This window comes from Pseudorasbora parva, chromosome 3, assembly GCF_024679245.1.
Source record: "Pseudorasbora parva isolate DD20220531a chromosome 3, ASM2467924v1, whole genome shotgun sequence".
NCBI lineage: Eukaryota > Metazoa > Chordata > Actinopteri > Cypriniformes > Gobionidae > Pseudorasbora > Pseudorasbora parva.
This window is the reverse complement of record NC_090174.1, coordinates 28,089,144-28,102,513: the sequence shown is the minus strand read 5'-3', so window position 1 is coordinate 28,102,513 and position 13,370 is coordinate 28,089,144. Positions and strand designations below refer to the sequence as shown.

Genomic DNA, 13,370 nt, shown 5'->3' with positions numbered 1-13,370 from the left:
TGTCAGTCATTTTGAGCCTGTATTTATTTATCTTTTATAGAGTTAATGGCAAAAACAAATTTATGAGAACATCTGTCCTTGCCGTAAACAGTTTACTAATTCAGTGGTATATTGATTCAGACGGGCCATATTGCATGTTCAGAGGTGTTGTCTGTGCATTTCTCCTTTTGTTTTTGGAGAAGGATTTACTCATATTCTACTAGTGCAGACTTTGCTAACAGGGTGTTGAGAACAGGGAGTGACACCATATGAGTAAAAAAATTATGAAACACACCTTTCCGTTTCTTTTCGCTATCGGTAAGAAGGATCTACCTGCAGTTACACGTCAATCTGTAACAGGCTGACCCTGTTTGCTATTAACAAGCAATCTTGTTGATGCCATTGAGCCAGTAGAGGACTTGACATTGAAAGAGTGTTTTATCGGACATCTTTTGCTTTACACCGAGGGGCTCTTGTTAATGGTCTGGTCACTGATCTGTTCAACACGGACGGATGCATCCTTTCCTCTTATAGGACCAGTGACATCTGAGAAAGTTAGCTAATCTTAGCTGTAATATACACTCCACTTTGCGTGGATGCTTTGGCTTATAGGTGACTGCAAGGCCGTAGTAGCTTCATTCCGTGACTAGATGTTGAAGACGTTTAAGAATGACTGAACAAGGTAGGTCACATCTGCACTGGAAAAAAAAAAATATATATATACTTTGCACCTTCGCAGCATGAAAACTAATATTTCTTTGTTTGTAAATTTTTGTCTGAACCAGAGCTGACCCTTGAAGTGTATGCAAACTAATCTGACATAAAAAAAAATCAAGCATTCTGGGTTTTAAATATATTTGAATTTACTCATTCATTTTAATGGCAGCATTTTAGCATGTTTTGACAAGCTCAGAGTTGACTTTCAGCCACATATGCATATTTTCATCCAATTAACTTGGTACATTTTTGCCTCTTTGTTGAGATGGAGTGATTATCTTAAGACGAAACAACGGTCGGGTCTACACAGTATTGAAAAATGTCTCATTGTTTGTACAGACTGAAGTGATTTATTGATGAACTCTGTTTATCGAGGAAAAGTTGTCCTTTGTCTTCCAGTCATATATAAAAAAAAAACAATTTAAACTTGCACAACATTTCTAAGTGGTTACCTCAGTTTGGCTGGGAACTTTGGCTGTGCTGTATGTTTCTGCTAAAACTGAGCCATGCTGTTGTTGTAATATGTGTGTTTGTGTTTTTTTTGTGCAAGATGGAGGAAATTCCTTAACACGTCCTGTTGTTTCGTAATACTCAGGACTGTTCCAATCATTGTTTTTACTAGCTTCCCAAGTCTGTGTTCTGCAGAGAACATGGGAGACCTCCCACTGGTTCCTCTTCCTGCCGTTCTTCCACCAGGGGTTTATGAGACCCACCACTGTATCTGCTGCACACATGCGTGTTTGCGGCTCCGCCACTGCTTTGCTTAAACAATCCCGATCTGCTGCCCAAATGCTTTAAGTCATGCTGAATCTTAGTTTGTGATATTACTGATGCTCCAACATGTAAAGATAAATGGCTTCTCCTTCACACAAAAACAAGTTTGTTTTGGCACCAGATATGTAGTTTGAGAAGATATGTGAGCTGCTTGCCCAACATGTCTGATTGGTCGAGTTAGTCCGTCTTTAGTTCCTTCCAGTCCCAGTGCTAATTTAGAATGAGGTGCAGTTTCATTTCACAGCTCTTATAAGGTGAAGAAGTATGCGACTGTGTTAGGCTATCAGTTTGTTTCTTGTCTCTCAGTTTGCTTTTATAATAAAATTATCTTTTTTTTTTTAGATGAACTATAACATATCTACCATCAAAAAATGGTACAAAAGCTGTCACAAGCCTGGTTTCCATTGCATATTTACGCAAAACATTGCAATATTTTTTAAATGTTGATATAAAAAATATTGCAAAATAATGTGGTTTCCATTAACCGATGTTATGCGACTAAAGTCAATGTAAATGCAAAATCTTCCATTGTAGTTTTGCTAAATATTCCTTTTTTGAATTGCCTGAAAAATCACCTTGTGCGTGCATTAAAACTTGTTTTGCGATTTGGAATTTTTTGTGAGATTGACGTGTTTCTATTGGGTGTATTTTCAATCTGCAGCTACTGGTACTCTTTCAATGTACCTTTACAGTACTAATATGCATCCTTTAGCAGAAAATAAGGTACTAAAATGCACCTTTTGAAACAGTGATGGCTTTTGTACCTTTTTTTTTTTTATGAGAGCGTCAGATGTGTCACAAGGTTACTTCTACATGCCCACCATTTGAAGGTTAGAGTTCTATTTGATGTTAAATATTAAATGACCTCAATGAAAGCTCATGTTTTGGTTAAACTACCCACAAGGTTTAAGAAACGAGCACAAAATTGCAACACTGAGGTTCGTCACGTAGACCTCACCTATATCAGATCTCAGTCCATGGTTTGTTTCCACAACCTCACATTGACTTTGGATTGTTTGTATGTATAATATGTGTAAAAGTTGTTGTGAAACGTGCATGTGCTATTGTGTCTGACATTTTGTTTTTGTTGTTTTGTCCAGTTTGCAGGTTGCATGGCAAGCTGATTTGATGCATGACATTTGCATGAGTGCATTCAGGCTCTCTGTGGGATTTCGAACGAGTGTCTGCGGACATGGCCCAAACCATGCACATTAACGGCAATGCCTCAGGTAACACCCCTCCCATTTAATTAGCATGATTGTTCTGTTCCCTAATGAATCATTAGTGTTTATGCCTACACATTGCCAGAAAAAAAGGTACATTGCTGTCACTGGGGTGGTACCCTAAGGTACAAAACCAAAAAGGTACTAATATGCACTCTTAAAGTACTGATATGTACCTTTTAAGGTATTAATATGTACCATTTAGGGGTTAGTAAGGTACATAAATGTACCTTTTCACTTTTGTACCTTAGGGTACCGCCCCAGTGACAGAACTGGGTCTTTTTTTCTGAGAGGGCAGTTATTCTCAGTTAAAACAAAAGTGTGTAATTTCTGCACCAGTAGAGTCACCAAATGGATTTTCCAAAATAATACTTGCTGTTAAATAGGTTTCTCCAAACACTCCCACCTAACAGTCCCTCACTCAGTGGCTCTTTGTTGGGCCGGTTCATTTTTGTAATCTCAATGTTGTTCATCACAGCACTAAATATGTTATACTTAAAAGACTTAATAGGCTATTTATTTTCAAACTTAACATTTTTTATATTTTAATCTGGACTGTAACATGCCCAAATGATTAGAAATATTCTGATTATTTGTTAATGTTTAGTAAAACTTTGAGACGTACAGCTTCATTTGTTAACGTGGTAATACATTTTTACCAAACTGACAATGAAAAATATTTTTAAAAAGAATGAATTATTCTAAGTAGGCTAATGTTAATTACTTAGTTACTGTTTAATAACATTTAAATCAAAAGACCTTTAATAAAATTAAGATAAAACTAACAATGATCATTTGTATTTCTTAACTAACATTAACAACAACAAACAAAAACAAACACTTTCTATAACATGTAGCTATTGCTCAATTTTAATTAAAGCATTAAATAATGAGACCTTATTGTAATGTGTAACGTGTTGTTCTTTATAGCCTAATTCTTTTGCACTTTAATCTGTTTGAAATGTTTGCTTTTATATATTTTTGGTGCATTGTATTATTTTATTTAAACATTCAGAGTTATTTTTATTACAAAAAGTTCTTAAATCTGTTATACTATAACAACACTTTTTTGTAACTTCAATATCGTGATAATACCGTACACCATGATAAAAGCTTAAGCAATTAATCGCAGCATGAAAATGTGATACCGGCACATGTCTGCTTCTGTATTCACATCATGTACTAAGACAGAAAATGAAAAGTTGTGATTTTCTAGACCGATATGGCTTGAAAGTATACTCTAAAAGTTTTATATAGGAAAAATATAGAAACTCTTTGGTAATTTTTTTGAGCCAGATGCTAACGGTCTAATCAGAATCAATGAATTATGCTAAGCTATGTTAAATTTGCTACCACCAGATCCGGAGATTGGCTGAATGGATTCAAATACAGTCAAATTGAATAACTTTAGGGGAGTTTTTGTGTGTGTGTGTGTGTGTGTGTGTGTGTGTGTGGAGTTCCTTGAAGTTTTGCCAAATGAAGGCCTGAGCCGAGGATTAGAATAGATATATCAACATGACTGAACACATGCTTTAAACTGGGTAAACCCAGCCTGATCTGCTGGTGATTTGATTTTGCCCTGAAACTCAGTCTGGAAACCTGTACATTCATTTCTACTGCTTCTGTTACACTTTTGTGGGAACCAATCACAGACTGGCTTATCCATCAGGTGCGCTATTGACGGATTTAACATGATGATGGATTGAGAAGCGATGGGTCGTTGAACGTTGATCACGCCTCTTGTGATCTGATTGGTTGAAGGACTATCCAGTTGCTTACAGAGTCATTTGAATAATGCACGTTTATCACTCCTCTTGTGCAGTAGAAAATACAGAGCAGACTCCCCGACCAATGTTCAATCTTAAATAGAGCTTGGCCTGGTGATAGCCAGACAATACATGATTGTGAGGTTTGAGACAATTTTCTTATTGTTGAGCACTGAGGATTCAAGCCCACAATTTTTGCAGCCCTGCATTTCTTAAATGGGACAGTAGAGTGATTTTCACAGCATGCTGTGAAATATTGCGTGTCAGCCTTGCAGAGCTCCGAACACACAACCTCAACATCCACAAATTCCGCTGCACATTCCTTCTGACAATAAAGTGAGAGCGCAAAAACTTGAGTAATAAAAATAATTGTCAGTTGCTTTATATTGAGTGATGCAGTGAAAAAATTGAATTAATGGGTTTTTCTCTTTTTTTTGCCATGCAGTCAGCTTGTTGACAAAAGGTCATTTTGTTAGTACTTTGATGTCAAGTAGACATTGTAGTTTTTGTTGTAGATTAGGGAAATCAGTCAATAGATGGCTTCTTCCTTCATGATATTGTATCTCTTTTGGGCATTTTGGTTGTCAGTGAACCTTCACCTTTGATATTTATACAATAAAATGCATTTAAGTAAAAAGCCTAAAAAGATTTTGTTGTCTTGGACTCTTTCCATGTGGCACCTCCACAGAAAACTACGAGCCAGAGCACTTGGTGTTAAACAAGCCTGCCAAGCTGTGCCATTATAAAGTCTAGAGTTCTAGCTGATTAGCATGTAACGATTGAAGGTCTAATGGACGTGCTAAATTGTTGGACACTAGTATTACTTGATTTCAGTTAAGTTACAATGGTCTTCTTTATTTAAGTGATCTGGTTCCTTAGTAACCTTATAAACATATTTTCAGTTTCTTTGTGTATTGAGTGTCTGCAAAGTCAAGCATTCATCCTGTTCTAGAGTGTAGAAACTTGAACATTTAGAAGTGTTTTTAATAGCCTGGGATTGAATGTGACTGTTAAAATGTTTTAGCCTGACAAGCCAGACCCACATCAAGATGTTTGGTCTGGAAACTCACCATAGACAGGGCTCAATCTGAGGGGCGGGATAAACGGTTGTCTATTCAAACTCCCTCTGCACACGATAGGATAGCGCTACACCAACCAGAGCAACGAAGGTGAAACAGAGCTTGTTGATAGATTAAACATTCACCGTATCCGCTCGGCTAAACTCAGAACACATCTTCCCCTTTTTAAGAATGACTTCAGTGCCGCTCTTTGTTCTTTTCTCAGAGAAAAGCTTAACTCCAAGTCTTCCAGAGTCGCGGTCAAAGCTGATTCGAAAGACCGCCGCCGTTCGCTAGTTTCTGTGTTTACTAGAAGCACGCAAACGCAACTCGGCCGTCGTCATTATGGCCCCGCCCACCGACTCTATACATGATGTGATTGGTCCGTCCAGATTGTGAGGAATACAGCTCAGAAGGGTATTGAGAGTTCCTAGACGACACTTGCGGGCAAATTAAATTTGCTGCCGCTAGGGTGCGTCTAGATTTCTAGGCTAAAAATGTTTTGTATCAGTGGATAAATTGAGTACATGAATTCAACATTAGGTACAAGTTTAGTTTTGTAAAGCAAAACCAAAGCTTAAAATGGAAGTTTGGTGGCTTTTAGTCCACTATTACTTTTAGACTTATATTGTGTGTATATATATTTTGTGTGTGTGTGTGTGTGTGTGTGTGTGTGTGTGTGTGTGTGTGTGTGTGTGTGTGTGTGTGTGTGTGTGTGTGTGTGTGTGTGTGTGTGTGATTATATAAAGGTTGTGAATTGTGGAAGGTGTTGCAGTAATGAGAAATCGGTCAAAATCAAATAAAAATGTTACAAATCCTGTCTGCAAATCCAGTCTCGTTTATAAATGAATCCGTGGTTAACAATGCTCAATGTCCTCCTCTCGTTAGCTGGCTGTTCATTAAAAATAAAGTTCATCCATGCATTCATAATATTAGAATCCAAATTAAGCTTATGTGGTATGTTTACGGCTTAGATAGAAATTCGATGCGGTTTAGCCTGTCATGTTAGTGACACGAGGTGGTGGGCAGGGCTTCGGAATCAGGCGTTGTTCTTTTTCTGAGGCAGTGCTTCAGCACATGATGTCATGGTGTGGCATATTCTGAGATTGTTTCCTGGCCCTGGTATAAATAAAAGCTTTTCTTTGACTAACAAGGATGTTTTTAGCTCTGAAACTTACATGATACTCTTATATTACCATGGCATTTTATATATCAAAAGCTCAAAGGAAAGTTGATTTCTCAGTTAATGACCCCTTTAAATTAAAAATAGGTTATATATTATTTTAGTGTTTCAAATTATGGATGATTGTGGTAATGAGATTTTTAAGCACTTGTTTTGGAAAATGTTCAAAAAAGTGTGCAATTGTCAGTAGTGCTTGGCGGTATACCGGTTCATACCGAATACCTGTATTTATTTTTGTTATGATATGAATTTTGATTTCGGAACGTGGCACAACACTGTTTATAGAGGGGTCCCTTTTCACTGTTGCACTGTTGTGAGAGCACAGCTGAGATCGCAAGGCTGAATCCGAAAACGCCCACTGACACATCATTCACGTTATCACCCAACTTCCATCACTGTAGACCTTCAACAAAACATCTACTGCTCATTATCTGCAACAGTGGACGGGCGGACTGGTGGATCACTATAATACATCTCTGAGCAGTGGTTTTGGGTGACAAATGACCTACTAATGACAGCTGATTCAAGATCACCATCGCTGCTCATTCTCCTCAACCTATCAGCGGCATTCGACAATGTGGGTATACCATCCTCCTGGACCTCTTCTGTGGGATTTCTGGCAGAAATATCTAGATGCTTCAATACATCCAGAACAGTGCTGCCAGAGTTCTTATGAGAGTCCATAAATATGATCACATAACTCCCATCCTACACTCATGGCACTGGCTTCCCGTTTCATCCCGGATCAACTACAAAAACCTCCTGTATTCACACAAATGCATCACCGGACATGCACCACCATATCTAGGCTATAGGAACTCATCAGTCTGAAATCCAAATCTTCAGGCCAGCTGCTTCTTCAAGTCCCCACCACCAGGCTTCGTACCATGGGAGACCAAGGTTTCTGCTCTGCTGCACCGCTGCTTTGGAACCTTGTCCCCAGTGAGCTGAGAGCAGTACAGAGCCTGGACCAGTTTAAAGCTGAACTGAAGACTTTTCTGTTCAGAAAGGCTTTTATGTGTTGATTGTATTATTCTATATTTTTACTTTTTTATTCATTTTTGTTATTTTTCCCTTTTTCCATTTTTGCACTGAGATTTTTCGGAATGAACAGTGCGTTATAAATAAAATGTATTATTATTATACTTCAATTGAAGGAGTGAATGAAGACGATTGATAAGTCAGACACCCGTTGTGTGTACATCGGCTGTACACTCGTTATTGCGGTGCAATGTGAGATTGAATGAGTGCACTCAATAACGTCCACTATGGTCGTGGAAACCATTACTCCTCCCTTCAAAATAATGTTATAGAGGGCGATTTCGGATTCAGCCCTTGATTACAGCGGAGAATTCAAACTTCACTCGGCGCGGGCCTGAGTGTGTGAGTGTCTGTGTGTGCCGTTTGTACAGTGTTCTTAAAGGTGCACTATGTAACTTTCTGCCCACTGGAGGGCGCCTATTCAAAACAAATGTGTAGTTTGATGACGTAAAGTTTTAGCGCAGCATCTTTGGACATGTGGTCTTCACCTCACAGCCGGTGGAAAATAGGACTCGGGCAGAAATCACGTTCATGCATGTGGTTATTAACGTTACTGTAGTATGAAGCAGAGCAGGACCGATTGTTGTGGAGCTGAGCACGGCCGCTGGAGCGATTGTTACACAAAATCCCGCCTCGTGAACACTGGTACTTTTATTATGATGGGACAAGACGCATTCGCCGGGCGCCTGCACTGATCTGCTCTTCCGGTTATGATTATGAGGTAAAGCATGTTTATCATATTAGATACATTTATGTGTGTTGAAAATGATGTTATGACTTTACTCCATGCGTTCACTTGTTCACACTGCTAAGAGTAAAGCGCTCCTGCCAAATAAAACCCGAAACCGATGGTAGCGCAGATATGACGCAATTGACAGGCTTAGTTAAAATAGCAATTTTCTCACAATTTACAAATAGTTGGAAACATCTGGGATATTGTAGGTACTCAACTGAACAAAATGTATAACACCGGCCTGGTGTTTTTTGGATATTTTACTGCAAAAATACTACATAGTGCACCTTTAAATGTATTGAAAATATCTTAGACCTTTTAATGTTCCTCTGCATTTATCCCTCGTTTTGGCAGTTGTTATATAGGGTTAGATTTTTTAAGTACTTAAGGTGGCCTCAACTGTTTTTTTTGTTTTGTTTTTTTCTCCATGGTCATATTTTAATATTCATACTTTTATAATAAAGTTTGTTGCAGGTCTTTGTTTTATTGGTTGTCTCCCCACAGCATTTTGTGGGGTTTTGCAAACTCTGTATTATTCTAGTGTTGGAATTTTCTACAAAAAATTCACTCATGACAGTAAAATAGGGCATTCTGGTCAATCTACTGCAGTATTTATTTCCAGGACTAATTGTCAGTAAAGCTTTTGAAATGAAAGATCGCAAACAATTCAGACCTTGCTTTTAATGTATAAAAAGGATATTTGTTGATGCCTTTTGTGTGAATCACCCGTATATCAACTGAATCATAGAATGTCTGAAAACGTATGCATATATTATGTAATGATGAGAGAGTGAATCAAACCAGGACTATGATTCAGCCCTTCTAATTGTAATTTGAAGCCTGTTGTCTTCAACAATCCCTGCATGTAATTCCTTCAGATATTCTTGGTTCAGTTACTGCTAGTATTGGCTGGATGTGCATTGGTCTGGGGTGTACTGCAGGTTTAGTTCATATGCTTTAATACTGGACCTTTTCACTCTTTCTCTTGGTTGCTCTGTTCTTTCATGGCAGGAGTATTCTTAGAGATACATCTGTATCTGTTCCAGCATTATTGTTGTGCTTGTTTAATGGCCTGCATGTTTGTTTGTGTGGTCTTGAAGATGACGTGTATTTCTGGGATAATTAAACTGGAAAGCTGACGTGGTTTCCATGGGCCGGGTCAGGAAATACCAGGCCAGAGTGAGAAAAAGGGCCTCTGTTTTCTCTTCTCTCTCTCTCTCTCTGTGTGTGTGCGTGCGTGCGTGTGTGTTTGAGAGAAGACTCTGATATGCTCAGACCAGTAATGCTAGCCTGCTACAGTCAATCTCCTGTCCTAGTAAGACAAAACGGTATTATATTCAGTGCTCTAGGACGGTAGACTAAGTAAAATGGATAAAGTGTTGTAGATACTTAATTACTGATATTCATGAGAGTTGTGTTTTGCTGATTTGCTTTAAAAGGAAATGGTCATTTGTATTTTTTCAGGTTTCATTTTTCATTTTTGAAAGGGACTCCATTGGATGGTCTTTTAGAACAGGTTCTGTCCAATTCTATAGCATCAGTACAGAAGGTAGTGCTGTAACCTGCATTGCTATTGCACTGGCAGTCTGATATTGTAAAGATCTGGAGGCCATTGATGTGTTGTTTTTTAGGTTTTGTAATGCAGAAGTCTGAAATGACTGCATAAATATGCCAGTTGCATGTTTCAAAGCTGACCGAAATATCCATACATTCGCAAGTGCCAACTGGGCCTTACAGGCTTCTTTTATTGTAATATTTGCATATTGAATTGTGATTGGTTGTGTCTTCCTTCCATATATTCAACTATTTATAACTGCAGTAAATGTGTTGACTCTTGTGTGCTGTCGACTAATACTACTGTAACTGAACTAAGCTTTATAGTGAACCCAGTGTTTTGAAAAATGTGTAAAAAAAAAATTTAAACAAATTTCATAATGGTTTTTATCGGATTTATTTACTTCCAAAGTGCTCATATGTAACTGTTTAAGTTACGGTTTCTTGCATCTTTTGCTCTATTCAGGTAAAAGTAAAAAATATAAATGTTTGTGCAAACATATTGTAATCTGTGGAATGTACAAGGGTTAGCTGTTGTTAAATAGATTCTGTTTGAGAAGTGGCTAGCATATTCTGTTAAAACAAATTTGTAAAGAAAAATATTGGGTAACCTTAAAATAAATCTATAAGGTTTTGTTTTCTCACATTATTTTCTATGTATTTTCCTGCTGGACAATTATACTGTGAAAGATAACTTGGGTGTTTGGTGGTCATTCCTGACATCCAGATCTCTCAAATATTCATATTCAATTTTATGGTTAGCAAAACAAGCTGATTTATGAAGTTTTATGTTTTTTCTCTTACATCATCGATTTGGGCATCTGAGGTCGGACTTTCATATAGGCATCTATTTATTTACATTGCTAACATTCAGCAGATCTCGTGCCTAAGGTGATTGTGAACTCTGAGATCCGCAGAGATTTCATTGTGTTATATGAGAACTGAAAACATTGTCCTCAGGTGTTTGTAATTGGTACTGAATACTCTCAGGAGGGTTGTATTGAAATAGACCTGAAGTGTAATCGGCAGAACATAAAAGAGGCCAAAAAACACATCGGAACTACAGATTTTAGATAACAGTCTAGTTAAAATGTTTTACTTTTGCAAGGCAGCCCAGTTTCTGGTGACAACGTTATGCTGATCGCTCAAATATTTAGCAGCTACTTGATGAAATGTCTTTGGACATTTAGTCAGACAGTTTTTGCTGGACACAGTAGATAAGCCATGCCACGACCTTTTAAACTCAAAGATTGTGAGTGACGCTTGTACTAATTCTTCTTTGTCAATCTCTTTTTTTGTTTGTTTTGTTGTTGTTGTAAAAGCAGTGCACAGATCAAGCAGGAAAATAGCAGGGCTGTCTTCTGTGGACATCTATTTTAAGTTGTTTACACGACACGGTTACATTTGGTCAAAAATGTCTTGTGAGAATTTTAGAGAACGCACACCATCCTGTCCTTTGGCAATTTCCAAGTGAACATGCAACACAAAGGGGAGAGAAAAATACTATTATTTATATATATATATATATATATATATATATATATATATATATATATATATATATATATATATATATATATATATATATATATATATATATATATATATATATATATATATATATATATATATGTATGTATGTATGTATGTATATATATATATATATATGTATATGTGAAATATTACTATGGGATTCCCCAAACCATTTCCTCTACCAAATCAGGCAAATTTTTGACCTTTTTAAATGGTTTGGACAAAACCAGATTGGACAACGTCACTTCTTATGTAGGCTACTTATAAACTCCATTTACACAGGGATCATTCTGCTAATTTTGTCCAGAAATAACTTTGTGACAATAGCCATGCCAAATGGTCGTGTGTCACGTTTGTTTGTCCACCTGTCAGAAACGTGTCTTATTTTCTCTTTTCTCTCTTACTACTATATCCTTGGTTTTGGTTTTAGCCACGTAATAGTTTAATCTCTTTTTATTTTTTTGTGCATGTCATGCAGGCGGAGTATGCATGTCTTTATAATTAATTTTTTAAGTGCTGTCTCAGTTTGGTCTCTTTTTTTTTTTTTTTTTTTAGCATTTTACTCTCTGCCAGCCCGTTGCTGAACTTTAATCTGGTCTAGCTTACACTGTTTAAAGTGCTTTCCAACATAGAGTAAGTTTGGTTCAGTACGTTGCCCGTAGCATAAACTATTTTGATCTGAACATCCTCTAGGCTGTTTTTGTGTCTGATGGTGGGTAGTGTAATTCTAGACTGCTAAAAGAGAGTGTGGGTGGATTATTCTTGGAGCCGTTTCTCACACTGCTTTCATTCGTTTCCCTTGCTTCTCACTCGTCTCTTTAGTGTCACAGGTTTACAACCCCCCTCCCGGTGAGGTCAGCGCTCAGCTGCCTAAGTGTCTGTTCCTCGTACCAGACAACCCTGTCTCTCTCTCCATGACATTGCTGTTGTGCTCTTGCTATAGTCAGCAAAGCTAGCTGGTGTGCTTAACAAGCTAGCGATTGTTGCTGTGCAAATACAGTAAAATAGGGATTGTCAGTGCTGTTGATTGTTACTTGGCTAAATAAAGAATAAGGCTTTTTATTTTGGTCAGAGTATTTAAAAAATGTCTCTCTTTGGTCTACTAACCATGCAATCCTTAATTGTCATTACCGATAAAAACACCAAGATATGGTGACATGAATGTTTTTTTTTAAAATCCTAAACATAGTTCACATTAAGGAGCAGCAAAAGCTTAACTGAACCTTGTATTATGTGTCTGGTGAGTTTAGGCTCCTTAATATGACAAATACATGCCTGGAAAGAGTGTTTAAAAAGGGACCACTGTTTTAAGGGGTTACAAAGTGTTTAAAGAACACATTCAGAAAGGCAAGACAGAAGAAACAGTGTGAGTGCTGCATGATTGGTGGAGGCAGCTAGCCTATCACAGGCGGCGCTGAGCTGGGCTAAGTTTACACCAATAGTGGAATTTTTCCCCTTATGGAGTGAAGGTTGAGAAAGTGCTCAGTGAGTGAGGGGAGGCAGCCTCCAGCTTGTTCTAGTTATAAAACTATTACGGCTTGTAAGGGAACAGGCGCCGCTGCATGAGAATTGCAGTTTGACTTTGGGTAAGTGACGCTTAAACAATGAGGGATTCGGTTACCTTAACCTTCTCAAAACCTCTTTCAATTAAATGTATATAGGCAATGTTTGAATGAGTGTTACATGGTGAAGTAAACTTTTATGCATGTTACATGTCCTTAAAGCATACCAAGAAAATGTTCAATGGTTTGTTGTTTGTACTTAATGCACTGTCTGCTCTCTAAATCATCTGAAAGTGTCTTGGCTTTC

General features: G+C 37.6%; 1 protein-coding gene across 3 annotated transcripts in view; it reads left to right on the top strand.

Annotated features, from left to right (window-relative positions):
• The window catches only part of kank1a (KN motif and ankyrin repeat domains 1a), a 57,133-nt gene that overhangs the window by 29,666 nt on the left and 14,097 nt on the right, over positions 1-13,370 (top strand). The window contains exons 1-2 of one of the 3 annotated variants that reach the window (XM_067438277.1): positions 2,385-2,450; positions 2,571-2,699. In XM_067438277.1, the coding sequence (XP_067294378.1) occupies positions 2,663-2,699 (37 nt within the window). In that variant the 5' untranslated portion in view covers positions 2,385-2,450; positions 2,571-2,662. Of the gene's footprint in view, positions 1-2,384; positions 2,451-2,508; positions 2,700-13,370 lie in introns of those variants that run through there. The other 2 variants (XM_067438278.1, XM_067438276.1) reach the window with 2 other exon arrangements.